General features: G+C 49.0%; 2 protein-coding genes across 6 annotated transcripts in view; one reads left to right on the plus strand and one right to left on the minus strand.

Annotated features, from left to right (window-relative positions):
• Positions 1–1,719: 1,719 nt before the first annotated feature.
• Positions 1,720–5,427, plus strand: LOC133840590 (uncharacterized). The gene is made up of 2 exons (XM_062272512.1): positions 1,720–2,380; positions 2,757–5,427. The coding sequence occupies exons 1-2, from the start codon at positions 1,865–1,867 to the stop codon at positions 5,115–5,117; spliced, it is 2,877 nt and encodes a 958-aa protein (XP_062128496.1). The 5' UTR covers positions 1,720–1,864; the 3' UTR covers positions 5,118–5,427.
• Positions 5,428–5,826: 399 nt separating this feature from the next.
• The window catches only part of LOC133840587 (spectrin beta chain, non-erythrocytic 1), a 40,548-nt gene continuing 25,863 nt past the window's right edge, over positions 5,827–20,511 (minus strand). For 2 of the 5 annotated variants that reach the window (XM_062272498.1, XM_062272497.1), the window contains 10 exons: positions 19,922–20,051; positions 19,432–19,619; positions 16,399–19,372; positions 16,197–16,336; positions 14,321–15,931; positions 8,291–14,207; positions 7,879–8,221; positions 7,713–7,820; positions 6,881–7,522; positions 5,827–6,324 (listed from right to left, as the gene is read on the minus strand). In XM_062272498.1, coding sequence (XP_062128482.1) covers positions 6,068–6,324; positions 6,881–7,522; positions 7,713–7,820; positions 7,879–8,221; positions 8,291–14,207; positions 14,321–15,931; positions 16,197–16,336; positions 16,399–19,372; positions 19,432–19,619; positions 19,922–20,051 — 12,310 coding nt within the window. In that variant the 3' untranslated portion in view covers positions 5,827–6,067. Of the gene's footprint in view, positions 6,325–6,567; positions 6,628–6,880; positions 7,523–7,712; positions 7,821–7,878; positions 8,222–8,290; positions 14,208–14,320; positions 15,932–16,196; positions 16,337–16,398; positions 19,373–19,431; positions 19,620–19,921; positions 20,052–20,511 lie in introns of all 5 variants that reach the window. The other 3 variants (XM_062272500.1, XM_062272499.1, XM_062272501.1) reach the window with 3 other exon arrangements.

The following is a 20,511-nucleotide window of genomic DNA, read 5'->3' on the forward strand; positions in this document are numbered from 1 at the left end:
AACTTCGATAATTTCTATCCGATCGCAACCAAATTTGTAGGAATCATAACTACTATAGTTACTGTATATACCGAAACTCCTAACTCTAGCTTTAAAATTACGCTTGTTATTCCATTTTTTTTTATTTGCGTGGGCAGAAGTGGGCGTGGCAAAAATTTGAAACAAACTTGATCTGCGTGCAAGCATAACAAATGCTATCGAAAAAAATTATAGCTCTATCTCTTGTAGTCTCTGAGATCCAGTGTTTCACACGGACGGACGGACAGACACACAGACGGACAGACGGACATGGCTATATCGCCTCGGCTGTTGACGCTGATCAAGAATATATATACTTTATAGGGTCGGAGATGCCTCCTTCTACCTGTTACATACATTTCCTGCCGGCACAAAGTTATAATACCCTTCTACCCTATGAGTAGCGGGTATAAAAACAAGCTTTTAGTTTTGTTATCTATTTGCATCAGAGAGCAAATATGCGATACATGTCTCAAGCAAATATTTTCCCAGCGTCCTTTGTGAGTTTTGCATTTTAAAACATTCAAGTCGAAGCCGTCCGTAAAATGTGCCTTTCACTGCCCTTGTCTTCTATTGATAGTCCACAATGAAAACAAATTAAACGCCCTTTAAATGGTCCCATTCAAGTTCAGATTCATGTTACATTTCTCTGTGTCTCCGTCTCTCACACGTTTTGCGAATCTCGTTTCGCATGCAGCTCACAGCTCACAACTCACAACAAAACAAACAATGTTACAGCCAGTCAGCGAGTCGTCCAGTTTTGCGTTGAATTTCAACGTCGAACAGACTCATATTTCTGCATGAATGAAATAGACGTCGAGAAGAATTAAATGCTTCGGCGTATTCTATTTGCAATTTCTTGATTGGAAAAGTGCAGCTGAAAGGCAATTGTTATGGGCTTTGAATGAGAGCAGCACCTGCGAAATTCATTTGTAAAATGTGCATTTTTTGAGTTGGATTTTGTGGATTGTTGATTGTGTGTTTAGCCATTCATGACTTTACTTGGCTTTATTACTATGTTAGTTACTGAACGACCGACGACACCCTCGCAAAAAATCAAAATGTGTTGCCATTAACCTTTATCTTTTGCATAACTTATGGTGCTGTGCATTATTTGCCAACTCCAGTTGCGCAACTTTGCCTGACCAACCAAAAATGTCCAATGGGGCGTATGTGTAACAACACACTTGGGACGATGTTATCGAAAATTTGTAAACGAAATCAAAATCAAAATCGAAATCAAAACTCGAAATTCCAATAAGCAGTTCAACGTCTCATTTACAAAACTGATGACTGCTAAATGCGCCAATTTCAAGTTCAAATCAAACGAACGCACATCACTCATACGCCGCATAGGCGATGCCCCGATGGCCGCACAGCACTGACCTTCCGACAATTACGCGAAAAATGTTGCAAGCTGCCAATTATGGCGCATTGGCAGCTGGTGCAAATTTTCTTTTTGGCAATTGAAATGCGCGTGCCACACATCAGTTTGTAGCTGCTGTAGCAACTATAACAATTGAAGCTGCTACAAAAAAGTGTTAAGTTGCAATGTGCATCATTCGAATGCCTTTAATTGTAGAACTGGGGCAAGCATCTCAATCCCTAAACAGGGTGTTTTCAGCCACATTTGCACGCTTCTGCCGACATTGACACTGATCGATTGAAGTCGCAGTCCCGCAGTTGCGTAAATCCGTATAAATATGCGACGCATGCGCCAAATGTTTGTCACACAACGAGAAGCGTTCGCCGAGTGCTCAGTCAAACAATCAGGCAGACAGACAGACAGACATACTACAGATTGATTGATTGTTTAGCGAGGATCTTTAGCTGCAGTTGAGCGATAATGTGCCGTCAGCTGCTTGTGTTGCTGCTGCTGGTCGCTGCCAGTCAAGCGGCGACTCATGTCAACATTTCCATAGCCCAACATCCAGCGGATGTCACATTTGTCGATGGACGTGCGCCTGCCGAGCTGCGTGCGGGTCCCGCGCACTTTGAACGTCTACAGGAGCGACCACAGCAGCAGATGCAACAGCAACAACAACAGGTGCAGCAGCAACAGCAATCGCAGTCGTCGCAGCAGCAACAGTTGCCGCTGGCACAGCAGCAATCACAGTCGCCACCACAACAGCAACAGCAACCGCTGTCGCCTCGCCAAGGTTTGGGCTTGCAGCCTACTCCTGCGGTAGCTGGCATCAAGGGTCGTCTGCCCCGTCGCCGTGGCCACAATCGTCGTCCTTCCTTGCATCAACAGCCACCACACAGCGGACAGTTCCGTCAGCGCAACCAGCAGCTGCGTCAAAATCAGGAATTCGAGCGGTACATTCAGTCGTATCACAGTCATGGACCTTCTGTAGAAACAGTGAGTAAACAAGAGCTATAAGGCAATTGCCATATACCTAAAGAGCTTAGCTAAGTCAGTGTATCTTTAAAATCAATAGAGCTACATCTAAAAAATTTGCTACCCATACTCATAGCATGATGCTTAAGTGTTGCTTAAGAATTTAACAGCGCGTCTCAATGTTATACAAATCTAGCGTAATTCTTTGAAGAACAAATGTTGACTGAAAATCGTATCTGAAAGATTTTTGCCGAATCTAAATTCACTTACAATTGTCTACAACGTTAATTGATTATCTGATAATTGACTTATATACTTTGATCACTTCTAACTCTCTAACAATTGATATGTTATAAACTCTGTTTACAATATAAATCTCTATTTACCCTCTCGCAAGGTCTTTGAATCCTCCAGTCCTTCGCCTCAGCGCTACACGCAGTCCAGCAGCAGCAGCTCCAGCTCCATCTCTAATACCAGTCCCATTGTTGTCGACGATGCTGTATCCATTGGTGGCGGCAAATCTCAGCAACTGCGCATGTTTGAGCGCCAAGTAGCCGCTCCTGCACCGCAACAAACTTCCAGCGTCAATGTGGAACAGCAACAGGACAGCAAACCCATCTATGAGCCCGCACCGCCAGCACAAACTGTCCAAACCGCTTCCATTGCACCCGTGAGCAGCAGTTCCAGCTCCTCGAGCTCTTCCTCGAGCAGCGTCAACCCCATTGCCAGTGCACCTGCTCAAGCTCCGTTGCCCGCTGCCATTCCAAATGAAGCCAAGCTGGGAGGTGGCAACAGTTACGAACCTGCTTCCTATGAGCCTGCCTTTGATGCTGGCACCAGCTACAACAGACCCAGCTACGATCAAGGCGGCTACAGCTACGACGATGCACAGGATGACTATCAGGATCAGTATCCACCCGCTGTAGATGAGAGCTCTGGCTATGATGACTACGATCAATCTGGCAGCGTCGGCGGTTATTTACCACCACCTCCACAACGTGGCTATGTGCAACCAGCTCCTCCTCGTCCTCTGATCACCAAGACCATACAGATTGTCCAGCCAGCGTTGAAGGCCAAAAAATACGAGGTGCGTCATCCGGCCATCCAAAAAGAGTTCTACGACATTGAGGAGCGTGTGGTCATCAAGCCAGCTGGCACGTTGGTTGTTGAGCTGGATCATCCAGTGGCTAAGATTCCCCGAGGTGAGACTTTGTTGCCCCTGGGTCATCCACATCCCGCTGTGGCTGCTGCCTACAATAACAATGGTCAGGTGCAGACACAAGGCTTCAGCAGCAATGCGAACGAGTACAGACCCAACTATGAGCAGCCAGCTCCTGCTGCCAAAGAGCAATCGCAAGTGACTACCGTGGGCTCAAGTGTGACCACCATGCCCAGTTACGATCAGGCCCCTAAGGATGAGTTTGTGGAGGCGCAACTGCAACAAGGCAGCGATGCCACTGATGGCAAACGTCAGCCCGTTGCTCCAGTTGCTCCACCCGTTCCCGTCGCCAGCTCCAGCTCTAGCTCTGGCTCCAGCTCCACTATCACAGCCACCGATGGCAATGGCAATACGTTCCAGATTAATCGCAAGCATCTCACTCCAGGCATGCTGACACGCCAGGAGCCTGAGCCACAGAACTACGACTTCGGACGCAGTGAGGCCAGTTATCCGCCACAGCGAAGCTATCAGCGCGGCAACAGCTTCAATCGCCAGTCGTATCCCACCCAGAGCAACGATGATTACTTCAGCGGCGAATTCTTAGCCAATGCCAATGCCGGCAACGTGGAATCGAAACCAGCGCGTCTCGAGGAAGCACCACGTCCACAAATCATCAAGCATGAGCACAAGATTCACTTGCCCCCATCGCAGCACAACATCTATCTGGGTCGCAGTCGCCAGCCACCGCCAAAGGAGCGTCGCATCTCTGAGCCAGAGATTGCCCATGTTGCCGAAGTGAAGAACTTTTTGCGCAATCATGCGGGTCCCACAGTGATCTATGCCAAGTCAGCAGTGCGTCCAGCTGCTCCCAGATCCTACTATCGTCAGCAGACGTCGCAGCAGCGCAGTCCACTTGCCGAGGAACTGGAATACAGTGCACCCTATTCACGCATGCGTTACGATCCCGATGCAGAGTCAGGTCGCCTGGTAGAGCAGCCCAAGCAGGAGCAAAAGGTGCAAAGCAAGGAGGCAGCTAAGGCGCAAATTCATTTGCAGATCCCCCATGAAAACGATCGCGATCAATCTATTGTGGCCACAGCAACCATTAGTCCTGTGAAACCCGACTGCGATAAGCAGCAGCAGCAACAGCAGGTGGAGGAGGAACAGCAGAAATCCGCACGCTACTCGCAACCACGTCAGCAGCAACAGCAATTCCAGCGCTTGGTTGAAGCTCCAGCTCCAGTGCCCAGTACCCAGGCCACACCAACGCCGGCTCAGCCCAATCTCGATGTGGATGTAGCGGGCAATGGCGCTGCCGGACACCTTAATCGTCACCTGCAGCCAAATGAGCGTGTGATTTCCGCTACTGCGGCGCCCACCGATGCGGCTGCCACCAGCGAAACGTTCCACAAACGTCGCATTGTGGTCAACCATCCGTTCCAGACGGTGCGCGAGGTGGTCGAGCATGAGCCCATCACCAACTACCATCAGATACAGGTGAATGAGCCTGCCTCGCCACAGCTGTATCATCAGGCTGCCTACTATCAGCAGCCGGCACAAACTCATGGTAATCTGGTGCAGTATCAAAATTATGGTTAGAGTTGAAGCGATCGATTTGATATATAAGTAGTTGTAGACCTGGAATTGTATACTTGACAACGAGTACTCTTTATTCTTGTTTGCGTTGCATTTGTTATTAGTTGTAAGTGTTTTTATTTCGTATTTTACTCGTAGTACTAGCAAACGAATACCCCGAATCGGTGGAAGGGCCCTCACCATACCTGCATATATACATATATATATATATTTTTGATCTTTTATGTATACACATCGACATATTATGTCTTAGATTTAAGCGCAGTGTTACTTGCCAGCAATAAAATGCATACAAAATGCAGCGAGAAAATAATTTCAAGTTTTTGCTATGGAAACCATATTAGCGCCATCTGTTGTGCGCTAGCATAACATAGTTTGCTTTCTCTGAGGAAGCGCTGCCATCTTGGATATACAGCACATTTGTTCACATTTCGCCATTTTAAATACACAACACGCATTTGTTCACATGTAATATAATATTTTTATTGGTTTGTTTTTTTTTTCGTTCCGTTTTGTTTTTTTGTTTCTCTTTTTGTTTTTATGAAAATTATATTTAAGCATAAGCATACAACGAACAAACTTACAGTTACATTTTGTAATGCAATTAAAACATTGACTTTATATATAATAATTGTTTTACACTTCAAGACTCATTTTAAAAATACATTTTTTTTTGCATATCAATAATATTGTGTTGTTTTTTTGTTTCGCATTTTATTTATTTATTTATTTTTTTTGTAATTTTCGCTTTTTATTTCGAAGTTTTTCTTTTGCTTGCTTGCACTGCTCGCAATGTGTGGTTGGGTTACGAATTAAATATATATTATTTATTTTATTTATATATTTATATAAAAAATACAAAAACAATTATTTTAATGCAATTGTCTCAATTTTTTGTTAATTTAGCTGAAACGATTTGTTTGCAAATTGTTTATTTGTTTTGTTTTTGTTTTTCACTGTGGCGGCGTTTGACTGGATCGACGTTTATCCTTTTCCTTCTCCTTCTCCTTGTCGCCACCCTTGCGACCAAAGATGCGGAACATGCCGCTGCGTCGCTCATCTTTGCTCTTGCTGCCCTTCACTCCGGACACAGAGGAAATGGACTGGGCTTCGCTCTCGCTGGAACTTTCGGCAGACACACGGGTAAAGCTGATGGAGTCCGGCTGCAGTGAGACGGGACGATTGCTCTCGAAGCGACTGTTGCCCCAACCTATGTAAAGAGAGGTGTGAGTATGGTTTGATAATGATAGGAGTCAAGGCGCGTTGTATATAAAAAGCGCATGCAGCTTAACTTAAAAGGCAAAGCAAATGAATTAAAAACATAAAATGTAGAGTGTGAGTGCAAAGTAGAAGAAGAAAAGACCGGAGCAAAGAGAAAAGGGAATAGGTAACAGGGGATAACAGAGGAAAATAGGGACCCAGCGTAGAGAGCGGAAAGTAAAGACATTAATACTTTGTAAACTCGTGCGAAGATAAGAGCGACGCGTTAGTTTAACCGATTTCACAGTAGAACCTTCACAGATATAATATATAACATAGGCATGCATAACAAAGAGAGAAGAAAGTTAAAAAGTAGACTTAGAAACTACCATAACCAATAACTAAACTAGAATGTATAGCCAACTCGCAAGAAAACCATTTAGAAAATACATTCCAAACTAAGCATAAAAACAAATATTGAAGATGAAAAGTATCTTGAGTAAAGTCTTATATGTTAGGATATATCATATATGAAGATAATGTATCTATTTTGGATGTGTGCTAACCACCGTTTCCATCGTTATTGTTATTTAGATGTAGACCCATGTAGCTTGGATTACTGATGGCATTGTTATGCTCCCCAGCGGAGCCCGATGATGATTTGGTCGATGATGTGGGTGAGCTCGTTAAATGCCAAACCGTGCGGCTGCTGCTCGCAATTTGTTGTTGTGTGGTTGTTGTTGTGGTTGTAGTTGTGGTAATATTACCATTGCCATTGCTGCTAGCACCACTGCTCGAGTAGCTAATGGTGCGCTTTGTCGTCGTTGTGCTGCTGTTGGTGCTGCTGTTGTTGTGTCCATTGTTATTGTTGCTGTTGCTGCCGTAAATGCTGCCAGGCGCATGCGCCTCCATCTCGATGAACTTGCGCGTCGAATCGATGCGTCCAGTGTTCAGCGATGGCACACGCTGTGGCGATGCCAAATGTTGTTGCTGTTGTTGGTGTTGATGTTGCTGCTGTTGCCGCAGTATGTTGTTGTTGTAGTAGTCCGGTTGTTGCTGCTGTTGACTGGCTGCCGCATTGAAGGCATTGATGCGCTGTTGCACCTGCGCCGCATGTGGCGATTGATGATTATGCGACGTGGGAGGATGATGACTACTGGCGCTGCTGCCCAAGGGCGGCATCGTTGTGGGCAATGGTGGCGGATTATCTAATCGAATCAAATTGAATCGAATCGAATTGAGAGTTTCGAGAGGGGGACACATTTTTACAATGATGATAAGAGAGTGAGTGTTGCGTGAATGTACGTGTGTGTGTGTGTGTGTAAAACAAACACAAATAGCTGTAGGAGTCTAACAACAACTAAAGAGGGGAAAGGGAACTACTCTTCGACTACTTACCGGATTGTCTGGCCTCCGTGTTGCGTCTCAATGCAATGTCATCCCGACTGCTGTTGCCATTCTGTGCAGGCAGCGTTGCCGATTGTTGCAGGCGTCCATCGGTTAAATCTACAAGCGAAGCTAAGCTTTATAAAGGATCTATGATTAGCATAAAAATGTAACTTACCATTGCTGGAACTTTGGCGATTGCGCAAGACAACCAGATTCTCTTGGCTCTGACGGTTTGTGGCAACAGGAGGCGCTCCGCGTGGCGGAATCGGTGGCTTCTGATCGTAGCCCGATGTGGGTGAACTGGGCTGCGAGGATATTTGCTGTTGCAGCTGCTGTTGTTGTTGTTGCTGTTGCATTTGACGCTGCAGGAAGGCCATTTGGGGCGTGGCTGTGCCAGCGGCATCCAAACTTTGGCCGCTGCTGGCGCGACGCTGTGAATCGGGTGAGGAGTTGCGTGAACTAACGGGGGATTCCACATTGCTGGTCACCTTAATGTCCGGCGAGCTGCTCGATTGTTGCTGCAAAGAATAAATACAATTAACAATTAAAATATGAGAATATTAAGAATTTTGTAAGCTCTCACTCACCTTCATGGACTCGTCGTAGCTCAACAGTTGTAGATTTGGCGGCAGACTAGCGTGGAATGAAATCTTGCGTACCCAATCGTTCAAGATGTCCAGCGATGGTGCTTCGAATAAGAACTCTGAGCCGTCAGGCAGCTTCAGCCGGAACACGTACTTCTTCTTTGTGTAATCATCGGCACGCTCGCACTTGGCGCCCAGAATGTTCACTGGCGCTGTGGCTGTCTTTTGCTGCAGGAAATCATTCTCGTCCTTGAAGAAGCAAACCAGCTGGCCACACAATACGGTATGGAATTGCTTCCATGAACGTACTGGCGCCTTCTTGCCACCGGATTGCAAACCGTGCTTACGCTCCAGCATTCCCTGGATCTCCACTGGTGGCAAATCGAAGCCTTCGCCCTTCTGGTTCTTGCGGAAGGATTGGGCGCGACGTCTTGTGGTGAACGATGGCGTACGCTTTGGCTGCTTGGGCTGCACCTTCATGCTCTCGGCACGCTTAACATTGGCATCGGCGGAACCGCGTCGCAACCGATCGCCAAACATGCCACTGGAACTGCTCTTCTGCAGGTTCAATTGCTCATCCTGATCGGGGAACTGTGGACGCAGCTGTGTCTGCGAGATGGCTGGCGATTGGGCGGCACTGCCAGGCATGCTGGCGGTGCCATTACCACCACCGATTGTGACCATGGGTGACGAGAAGATCGGCGTCTTTTCTTGAGCAGCAGCATTGTTGCGATGCTCCTGCTGCTTCCCGGCGCGACGACGCTCATCATTCAAACGCTGCAGTTCCTTTTGCTTCAACTGCTCGAGACGTTCCTTCTCCAGACGCTCCTTCTCCTTCAGCTTGGCCAGCTTCTCGTGCTCCAGCTGCTTGCGGAAACGTTGCTCCAACAGCGTTATACGCTTGATGGCCTGGAATTTCTCCTCTTGGGCAGCCACCGTCTTCTCAAAGTCCTCGTGGCGACGCAATAGATCTTCCACTTGTGGTATCGAGTCACCAAGCTTAGCATCCTTCAGCTGCGGTTCGCGACTGCTAATCCATTGCTCCAGAATCTCAGCATCCTTGAGGAAGAGCTGTGTGTCCAGATTCAGCTCGTAGATTTCCTTACGCTGCTGCAGTGTGTGCTCAAGCAGCTCATGCCGCGACTTCAACACCTTGATCTTGTCCTCTACCTCGTGGGCAAGGAAATGCTTCTCCTTGATCAACTGCTGTCCGTTGGCAGTAAAATTGGCGAAAGTTTCGTCACGTGCACGTATCTCAGCATGATGATCCTTGATGCTGGCAAGCAATAGTTCAGCGCCAGCAACACTGTTGGCCAACTCGGGAGCGGTAATCTTGGCCAGCATCTCGTTGATCCAGGCAATCAGATCGCGATACTCATCGAAGTACGATTGCAACTGCTCCGCCTGACTCAGTTTGCTCTTGCGTGCATTGGTCTTCTCCTTCAGGTCTGTCCACGCCTCAACGGTCTCATCGCGCTTCACCTCAATGTGCTCCTTGGCATCGGGATAAATTTCACCCAGCTTAACGGCCTCGGCAAGCACCGAATCGACCTGCTCCTTGATGGCAATCAGTTCGCCCTCAAACACAGAGTGCTTGCGTCCCAGCGCTTGAATGCTCTCCAAATCCTGGCCGTAATCCTCGGATATAAGCGAGGCATCCTTCTCGTTAATCAGCGAGATGGTCTCATCGGCCACACGATCGTAAACGTGCACCTGCTTGGCGCCAGCGAGCGCATCTTGGCGTGCATTCACCAGATCCTTGAGCTCATCCCACAGTTGTTTGGTCTCATCGCGTTTCGACTTGATCGAGCTGCGGTACGGATTATTCTCCTGGATGAGACGATCGCCACGCTCCAGGCAGGCCTCAACACGAGCCTCATTCGCATTTAAGTTGGACACAAACGATTCGAATGCCAGCATCAATTGCTCTACGTGCTCCACATCCTCGCCGTAATCTTCGCTGGCTGTGACAGCCATTTGATCGCCAACCCACTCATGCAGTTCCTCGGTTTCGCGCAGATACTCGAAGAGTTTCTTGCACTCGGTGAGTCGCAGTTCACGGTCTTTAGCCAAACGCAACAGCTCGGCATATTGCTGCGATACAGCACTATTCTTCTCTTGAATGTTGGCGCTGTCAAAGTGATTGCGTTCCACGAGTCCCGTGGCCAGCTTATTAACCTTATCAATGCTGGGTTTGAAGGCGGTCAATTCACGCTGCAACACCTCGAGTTTCTTCTGATGTGCCTGCACCGAGATCTCATCGCGTCCATAGTCACTGCTGGCTAAAATCGGACGCTTCTCACGCATCCAAGCATCTGCCTCGTTGGCCTCAACATAAAACAGTTGACTCTCCACGGCGTCGAGTAGGCGCAATCTGCGAATCGCTGCCAGATCACGCAGCTGCACGAGCTGCTTCTGCAGCAACTCGGACTTGTATTGCAGCTGCTCGCTGGCAAAGTGATTGTCGCGTATCATTTGCTGGCCACGCTGCAGCAGCGCCTGAATCAGCGGCTCCTGTGACGTCAGCTCAGCTTCCAGAGCATTGTGCTTCTTCTGCAGTCCCTGGACAGCCAACAAACTGCTGCCCAAATCCTGAGAGCCAGCAATTAGCTGTTTCTCGGCCAGCCACTGCAACTCATCCTCAGCATCGCGCAAGAACTGCTGCAAACTCAATGAATCCTCGAGATTCTCCCGGCGGATAGCAATCGGTTCGTGCAGCGTATTGTAGCGCTTAATGGTGGCCATCGCACGTTCATGGATGTCGTGCTTCAAGAAGTGATCCAGCTGGAAGAATTGCTCATCCTTCACCTTCAGTTGATCGGCCAGTTCGTTGTGATGCGCCACATCGGCCTCGATACGTTCGTGTTTCTTAAGCAGATTGCTAACAGTGGCCAAATCCTTGCCATAGTCCTCGCTGGACAGCTGCACCTCAACATCATCCATCCAGTTGTTGAACTCATCGACGCTGCGATTGAAAGCCAAAGCATCGTATGCCTGCTGCAGTTTCTCCTTCTTCGCCTTGGAGGCGGCCTTCAGCTTGAGCCAATCGCCTTCGAGCAGCTGCACCTGTTGGGCAATCTCATCCCTGGCAAAGTGCTCGCCACGAATCAAACGTTCACCTTCGCTAATGACGGCTTGGACTCGCGGTGAATTGCTCAACAGCTCGGCATCGAATGCTGTGTGCTTCTGGATCTTGCTCTGCAAATTGCTTGGCTCGCGATAGTTCTCGTCCAATGCCACCTGGAGTTTTTGCACCAGCCAGCGATCGATCTCGTAGAGACTGCGCAGGAATTCCTGCAGCTGCAGTGATTGCATCAAACGATGCTTGCGCTCCGTGGACAACTCCTGCAGCTTCTGTTTGCGACGCAGGACATAGGCGAGCTTCTCGCGAATCAAATCAGCATCTTTCGGGTCACCCTCGAGTATGCTGTTGGCGAACTTTTGCAGATCATCCACATGCGTGGCGTCCAGCAGCTTTTCGAATGCATCGTGCTTCTTCAGCAGACGCTCCACTGCGGTATACGAATCACCCAGATCGTCGTTGTTGAGGAACGCCTCCTTGTTGGCCAGCCAGATCTCCACTTGCTCCACCTGCGCCTTGAACAGTTGCAGCTGATGGGCTTCGGTTAGATCGCGTGCACGCTCGCTCCACGCTTCGTGCAGCGTCTGATGCAGCTCCTCTAATGCGCTCAGATAACGTCTAACGCTTTCCGGTTGCTTAGCCTGGCTGCTTAGCTGCTCGCCGTGCTGCTTGAGTTGGGTAAATGCCTGATCACGACCCTCGATCTCCACTTTGCGCTCCTGATGCAGTTCTAGTTGGGTTTCGCAGTCATTGATCGTCGATGGCGCCTGTGTGGCATTCATCTTCTTGACCATATCGTTGACCCACAGCTCCAGCTCACGCACATCCGACACGAACTTGTGCACAAGGTAAGCTTCATTCAACACGCTCTGTCGCTTCACGGAGAGACTCTGCAGATTGCCCCAGGACTTGTGCAGCTCCTGCAGCTTGCGCTCAATCACTTGGGCACCACGTTCCGGATACTTGCGTATCAAATACTCTGCTGCTGTCTCATGCTCATCGATCTTCTGTTTCACCGCGGACATGTCACGCTCCAGCGCCTCTTCACGACGTATCAACGCCTCCACAGCAGCCAAATCGCGTCCGGTATCAGCTGAGCTCATGGCCAGCGCCTTCTCGGCAATGCGTTCGGCGGTGTCGTCTACATCGCGATTGAACACGTGAATCTCATTGGCGCCGCCCAGCAGCGCACGATAAGCATTGAGTGCTCCTTGTAGCTGTCGCCAGTTGTGATTGAAATCGCGACGTCGCTTGTCCACGCTCTGCGTATCCGCAGGCAGTTGAGCTTGATTGATCAACTTGTCAGCCAGCTGATTGATGTGCTTCACACGCTGATCATCCACACGCATATCGGAATCGACATCATCCAGCTTGCGCATCAGCGCATTGCAATGCTCGAGATCGCGTCCCGTGTCGCTGGCTTGCACCATCATCTCCTTGTCGCGTATCCAGGCCTCGATCTTGTCCAGTTGATTGTTGAACTCGAGTATGTCTTGTGCCTCTTCGAGACCGCGTCCACGCTGATCCAGCTCATCGAGCAATCCCTGCCAGGCGGCAAGCACACGTTCGATGGCCTGCTTGATCTCAGGTGATGATTCGTGCTGTTTGCTGAGCAGTATAACGCCCGTGTCTTGAATCTCCTTGATGCGTCCTTGATTGGCAGAGACCTCGGCTTGGAAGGCTTGGTGTTTCTGCAGCTTCTTGATCTTCTCATCCAGATTGGTAACCTCAGCATAGCTGGCGGCATCTGCTTCCAGTTTCTTTTGCTTTTCGTTAATCCAGGATTCCGCTTCAGCGCAATCGCGCACAAACTTGGCGTAGAGCAGTGCATCCTCCAACTTGTAGCGACGCACGGCGCACAGATCCTTGACCTTCTGACGACGTGCGAGCACTCCTTGAAGTATCGTTTGTATGTTGGCGCTATCGTAGTGACGTTGCTCAATCAATTTGCGACCATGTTCCTGCAGCAAAGCGACCTTCTCCTCTTGGGTTTGGATCACACGCTCGAATTCGTCATGTTTCTTGATCTGATTCTGCACATCCTCGACAGTCTGACCAAAGTCAGAGCTGCTCAGCGCCGCCTGCTGTGTGCTGGACAGATTATCAATCTGTTTTGCATCGCGCAGGAAGCAGAACAAATCAATCTTTTGCTCCAGCATGATTTTCTTCTTGTTCCACGCAGCGTGCAGCTTCTGGCGCTCATCCAACATGGCTGCGCACTTCTCCTCGACATCAGCTGCCGCATAGTGTCCAGTTTGGACCATGGAATCGCTTAGTTCATTGAGATAGCGGAACTTGTCTTCACGTGCTTCGATTTCCCCATAGATGGCATCGTGTTGTATTTTCAATGCTGTGGCGCCAGCGGCATCACTGACGTGCTCCTCGGCTTGGAGTGCAGCACGCAAATTAGCCGACCAGCTGACAATGTCACGCACATCGGTGAGGAATGTCTGCAGATCGGAGCTAGCAGCCAAGCGATCGCTGCGCGCCGTCGAACGTTCCTTCAGATCGTTCCAGGCGGCAACCACTTTGTCCTGTTGTTGGGCAATTGCAGTGGCATTCGAGGGATATTTGGCTTGCAGACGCACAGAGTCTTCGACGAGCACTTGCAATTGTGCTTCAAGAGCAACTAAATCGTTCTCGAATCCCTCGTGTTTACGCAACAAGGCGAGCGCAGAGTTCAAGTCCTTGCCCAGCTCCGAGGAAAGCGCTGCATTCTTGTCTTGAATGCGGAACAAAGCCTCGGCAACATCGCGATGGAAACGATGAATTTCGCCAGCGGCGTGCAGTTTCTGCTCGCGTTGATTCAGCAGCTTCAGGAGATTTTCCCAAGACGTTCTAAAAAGAGAAAGAGATTATTTAGTAATTCAAACTAATAGCAATAGTAATGAAGGGAGAAAAAAACTGTTGTTAAACAGTAGTTAAACTAATCGCTTTCTACTTATACCCACCTTAGTTGTTCCTGTCTCTTCTCCACCTCATTGGCATAGGTGCTCTCCGAATCGATAAGCTTCTTGGCCAGCAGCTCACACTGATCGACACGATCGGCGCCGACCTCAACGCGATGCTTCAGATCATCAAACTTATTCTGCAGCAACTGCAAATGCTCAAAGTCCTGACCGTAATCCTCCGACGAAGCCGTTTGCTCTTGTTCCCTTATCCATTGCTCCACCTCATCTGACTCCAAGAAGTACTCGTGCTTGGACAGACTCTCCATAAGGCGCATCTGTCGCTGTGAGGCCAATTTATGCAACGATTTCAACATCTTCTCGATGAGCTGCTGCTTGGCAGCCAGCACTTTGCTATCGGGATGCTGGGCGGCAATCATGGCGGCGCATGTGTGTCCCATTTCGGTGACAATGCTCGAATATGTGTCCAACTCCAGCTCGATGGTCTTGTGTTTGGTTAGCAACTTGGCGGCTGAATCGCGATCGCGGCCATATTCCGTGGATCGCAGCACATTGTTGCGTTCACCCAACCAGGACTCAATCTCGCCGGCATCAAACAGATATTGTTGTGCCTTCAGTGACATCTCCAGTTTGCGCGTCCGCTCATTGCAATGCAGTTCCAGATCTTGCCATGCCTGCTCCAGTTGATCGCACAACGCCTCCACATTCTTCTGCTCGGGATGCTGTTGGGCAACCAAAGCTTGTCCGGCTTGCAGCGCCTTATTGATCATGGGCTGATGACCCTTGATCTCTGCCTCGAGTTTCTTGTGTTTCTTGTACAGCGATTGTGCCTGATGCAGATTTTGGCCCAGCTCATTGGATTTGGCTGCGGGCAAGTGATCGTTGATCCATTGGAACTCTGCATCGAGTTCGAACACAAACTTGTGGAAGTTGAGACTCTCTTCGAGCTTCTCGCGACGTCTTTGCGTCGGCACACGTAGATCCTTGAAGCGCTGTTGCAACTCCTTGGTCTCGTCCTCAATATTCTTGGCATTAAAGTGTCCCTCATGTGCCATGTCATCGCCTGTGGACACCAGCTCGGCCACCTTTTGATCCCAAATGGTAATCTCGGATTCAAGCAGTTGCTGCTTGTTGATCAGATCCTTGCAGCTGCGCAAATCGTTGCCCACATCCTTGCTCTTGAGTGCGCCATCCAACTCATCAACCTTCTTTTTGGCATCCTCAATGGCACGATTGTGCTCACGCTGCGATGCCGCCTGCTCCAGCTTGCGGCCCTTGTCCTCGGACAGTGCCAACAGATCCTTCCACTTCTTGTTCAAGTCGCGCACACGGTGCTCCACTTCGGGCACGCGGTTCTCGGCCTGAATCAAGGCTTCGCCATCCTTGTTCACATTGCGCAATTGGCCTTCGTTCGCACGCAATTCGCGCTCAAAGGCCTTGTGCTTCTGTAGCTTGCGCGGCAAATTGCTCAGATCCCTGTAGCTCTCATCGCCTGCAATTTTGGTCTTGTCCTGCAGCCAAACTTTCAGATCATCAGCCTCGGCGGCAAACTTATGATAGTCCTTGGAAGCCTGCAGCAAACGCTTGCGCTCGAAGGCACGATCCCTGACGGCCTTGCGTTTGCCCAGCACCTGCTTGCGACGCTCGCCAATGCTAGAGAAAGTAAAAAACGAATTTGATAAGTTTCATATTAAAATTGTAGCTCATGTGCAGCTTTCATAACTAGCTTTTCATATGGAATGAAAGCGACAGGAGGCGTTCTAAAACGAGCATAATAAACCCACCTACAAGTGGGTTTATCTATCTACAAGTTTAGTAGCTGTAGATCTTAGAGTCTTCGAAATATGACGCTTCAAACAAGCGCTCAGACGGACAGACGGATTAAAAATTAACTCTTTTTCTCCCAAAGTCTACTTACTACTTGGCATCGTAGTGATCGTTAGCAATCAACTTGTCTGCATTGTCGGAGAAGCCCTTGAGAATCTTGTCCTGAGCCATGAGACTCTTTTCAAAGTCCAGATGACGCTTCAGTATAGCCTCCACCTCATCCAGCGATGACTGGAAGCAACCAAGGATTATTAAATTTAAATTCAACTTCAGTTTGCTGCCCATCAACTTACGCCCAGATTGTTGTACTCGAGGAAGGCCTCGTGACTCTTGGTGGTGGCATCGATTTTATCAGCCTCGCGATTGAACATCTGTAGCTCGACGCATTGCAGCAGCCACTTTTGCTTCTCGCCCCAGCCGCGGTGAATGGCATCCTGTTCGGCCTTGAGTCGTTCGATCAGCTGCACAGTCTCAGCCATGTTGGGTTTGCCATCAGACAACTGTTTGCCCAATTGGATAACTTCAACAAACTCATTGTCGTGCGCCTTGATGTCATCGCCCAGATCGTTGTGTTTCTTCAGCAGATTGTTTGCTGTTTCCACATCACGAGCCGACTCATCGGCATTCAGTTGATCCTTAACCGAATCAATCCAGGCCAACAATGTCTTGGCGCTGTTGTTAAAGATCTGCTGACCCACTTCGCTTTCGATGCGAGCGCGCAATTCGCTACCGCGTTGTTGCACCTGCTGCCACATGTCTTGCACCTCCTGCTGGCGGGCATTCACATTGTCCCGCTCGGCAGGATATGCGTTCTTCACAGAGTTGCCCAGATATGTGACACGATTCACCTTATCCTCCACGGGAGCCAGCTCACGCTCCAGATTCTGATGACGACGTTGCAGCGCTTGCACTGTCTTCAAGTCGGGTGTGATGACAGCCGTGTCCAGTTGCAGCATCTTCTCGCTCATCCAGACCTTGGCCTCGTCGCAAGTGCGATTGAAGAGCTCCACACTCGAGGCACCCTCCAGACTCTTTTCACGTTGCGCCTTTGCATTATTCAGACGCTGCCAGATTTGATGAATCTGTCGCTGACGGGCAATGATCTTGTCCAACTGAGAGTGTCCCTGACGACGGAACGTATCGACGGCGCCGTCGATTTCCTCGACACGCTTCGAAGCGGCGGACAAATCGGTGATGAACTTCTCAAACTTGCGCTTGGCATTGTCAACACCATCGCCATCATCGGTCTTGATCATGCGCTCCTTCTCCTTCATCCACTTCTCAAAGTCATCGCATTCGCGATAGAACCCAAAGAGGTGAATGGAATCTTCGAGCAGTGCATGACGCTTTTGTGCCATCTCCTGCAGTTCATCGTAGGTGGCATTGATGCGTTGCTGACGCTTCTCCACACTGTCGGCATTCTCGTTGATGCTCTGGTTGCTGGTGCGACGCTGCACCAAAGGCTTAGGCGCCACGCTCACCGGCTTGATGCGCTTCACAGGCACCACCTGGCGCACCAGAATGGTCTTCTTCACCTTCTGCAGGCTCTTGACCTTCTCCGCCTTAGGTACAATGCAGGCAACGGGACGTGCTTCGATTTCGCGCACATAGTTGGCGGGCACAAAGCCCTCATGGCCGTTATCCTTGCGCACACACCACCAATCGTCGTTGGTCTTCGACTTGAGCAGCATCACCTCACCCTTGTCCATTTTCATGCCTTGGCCCTCGAAGGGGAATAGCGAACGCACATGAGGCAGCATTTTGGTTTCGGTTACCTTCTTGTGCTCGAGCTTCTCCACCCATTCATCCTCCCAGACCTCCTTGGGCACCAGACGCGTCTCATTCACCCACTCCTCCTGCTCAACCTCAGGCAAATCGGGTTCTGCTGCGGTAAGCTCCAAGGTGCAAATGCCTGCCTTGATCAGCTTGTCCGCCTGCTGATTCAGATTGAGTATATCCCCGGAGTAGGCATTTAATTCGCCTTGCAGATCGCGATGGCGCTGCAGCAGCGCTTGAGCCGAGGGCTCATCGTTGCCATAGTCCCGCGAGTTGACCAGCGCCATTTTCTCATTCAGCCAGGACTCCGCCTCGTTGGCATCCGTGTAGAACTGATACGCTTCGGCTGCATCTTCGAGTTGGCGACGACGCAGCTCCACCAGGGATTCAAGCGCTTGCCAATGCTCGGCTAGGGAGTCAATGCGACTCTTGATCTCGCTGGCACGCGGATGCTGTTCGCCGATCAGCCGCTTGCCCGCCTCGGACATTTGCGACGATTTCGGTTTGCGCGATTTGATCTCGTCCTCAAGCGCTTTGTGCTTCTGCTGCAGGGAGAGCACGGCACGCAAATCTTTGGCTGTGATGCCCGTTTTGCAGATGCGCTGCTTGTCTACCAGCCAGCCCTCCTCGTTATCATAGTCCTCCATGAAGTGATGGAAGTTACGCGCCTCTTCGAGACGAGCACGACGCTGTGCCGACAACTTCAGCAGCTGCGAATACGCTTCCTCCAGCTGTGCTAGACGCTGAGCCAACAGCGCAGCATCTTTATGCTCGGAGTTCTTGTAAGGCAGCGCCTGACGATTGAAACGCTTCAACGTTTCGCCATAGGTGTTCACTTGCAGTTCTTGAAGCGAGTGCGCCTGCAGCAGCTCCTCGACACCCAGCAAATGAGGGCCAACATCCTCGGAGGCAAATTGTTGCTGCAGCTCACGCACCGATTCTGTGGTGCTGGCAATTTCACGCAACAAATTCATCAGATTACTCATTTGCGACAGATTCAAGCGTTGATTCTCGAGCAGTTCGAGCAGCTTGCGCCACTTGTCCATCACTTCCTGTTCGCGACGCTTCACACGCTCCTTGCCATGATAATTCTCCTTCTCCAGCTCATTGGCCATGGCCGTCAGATCATTGAAGCGCTCAACGCGCGCCAAGATATCAGCGGAGATGGCTTCGTGCTTCTTCAGCGTGGCATCCACTTGACGCAAATAACGCGGATCGGAGAGCACTTGAATCATTTCCTTTAGGTAACCCTCGCGCAGCACCGATTTCTTTTCAAACTTGTAGTTCAACTGCTCGAGTTTCTCCTGACGCAACAGCTCCTCGCGCAGCGCAACCTCGCGATTGTGCTCGGCATACTCGAGTATCTGCCAGGCCTTCTCAATGTCGTTGACCAGCTGGCCATCCTGGGGATTATACGGCGGCTGATTGAGCGCCTTGAGCAGCGTGTTGATCGTGAAATAAAGAGCTTCAATTTCGCTGCGTTCCTTGTATCTAAAGAGAAGAATAAATATTAATATGTTGACTGAGTTAGTTTTTATATTATGACTTACTTGGGTGGCTTCTCGATGGTGCGATACTCCTTGAACGCCAACAGTTCACGCTGAATGCCCTCCAGTGAGTTGGGCAAATCACGCTGCTCCAGCTCAATGGTTTTCTGTCTGATCCAGCTGAGCAGATTTGTGGTCAAGCGTTCATAGTGCATCTTCTTGCGATCGGCATCCATCAGCTGGCCCACAATCTACAAAAAAAACACAAGGGAGAGAGACTAGTTTAGACAACTTTCTAAGGCCCAACCCCGATCGTGGCGATGGCTATTCAATGTGAAGTAGAGCGTTAACTACTACGCTGTACTCTCTGTTGGCCTCTTCGTTACGCTGCAGCAGAGCTGCGCCACATCGCCCACCCATGCAAATGAGACGATGCGACCGACGACGTCTGCCCCCGACCCTGACTTTACTTGTGTGTCACCAAACCCAGTTACAAAACGTATTTCGAATTCCAATTCCAAATTGAAATTGGAAATCCAGGTGTGTTACTTACATTCGCAATACGTTTGCCGCTCTTCTGCTCGTTCTTCATGCGGGCAAAGGTGTGATAATATGAGGCCACATAGGTCAAGATCGACTTCTCATCCGGTCGCGCCGAATCAATGTCCTCAGCATCGAGCAAACTGTGGAAATAAATATGAAATATTAAAATTATGAATATATTTAATGTAAACATAGAATTTGGGATATGTTATATGCTGCATAGATTATCTACAAATAATTGCATTACAACATTTATTATCTACCAAAATAGCTTCCAAAAGTAAAAGTTTTGCTAAGCGAACATTTACCTAATCGTTTCACTGATCTACTAAGACTTTAAAATTAAGAGTAATACTTATTCCTCTGTTAATTCTTATAAGATGTTCTTTACATTAAACTTTTTATGTAGAAAATTCCAAAATAGTTTGTACTTTTTTTTACGATTTAAATCATCTTAGTAAAAATTTCTTTTGCTATTATCTTAAGAAAGAGTTATAAACTGTTTTTGAAGAAAATTCCAAAATAGTCCTTTTGTTTACAATTTAAAACACGTTCTCTAATAAACATTTCTTTTACTATTATCCTGTTCTAAGACATAAC

This window comes from Drosophila sulfurigaster, chromosome 3 (genome assembly GCF_023558435.1).
Source record: "Drosophila sulfurigaster albostrigata strain 15112-1811.04 chromosome 3, ASM2355843v2, whole genome shotgun sequence".
NCBI classification, from domain to species: Eukaryota; Metazoa; Arthropoda; class Insecta; order Diptera; family Drosophilidae; genus Drosophila; species Drosophila sulfurigaster.

Coding starts and splice junctions, on each gene's coding strand:
- LOC133840590 (XM_062272512.1), top strand. CDS start 1,865: ATGTGCCGTCAGCTGCTTGTGTTGCTGCTGCTGGTCGCTGCCAGTCAA. Junction 2,381..2,756: donor ATGGACCTTCTGTAGAAACA/GTGAGTAAACAA, acceptor CCCTCTCGCAAG/GTCTTTGAATCCTCCAGTCC.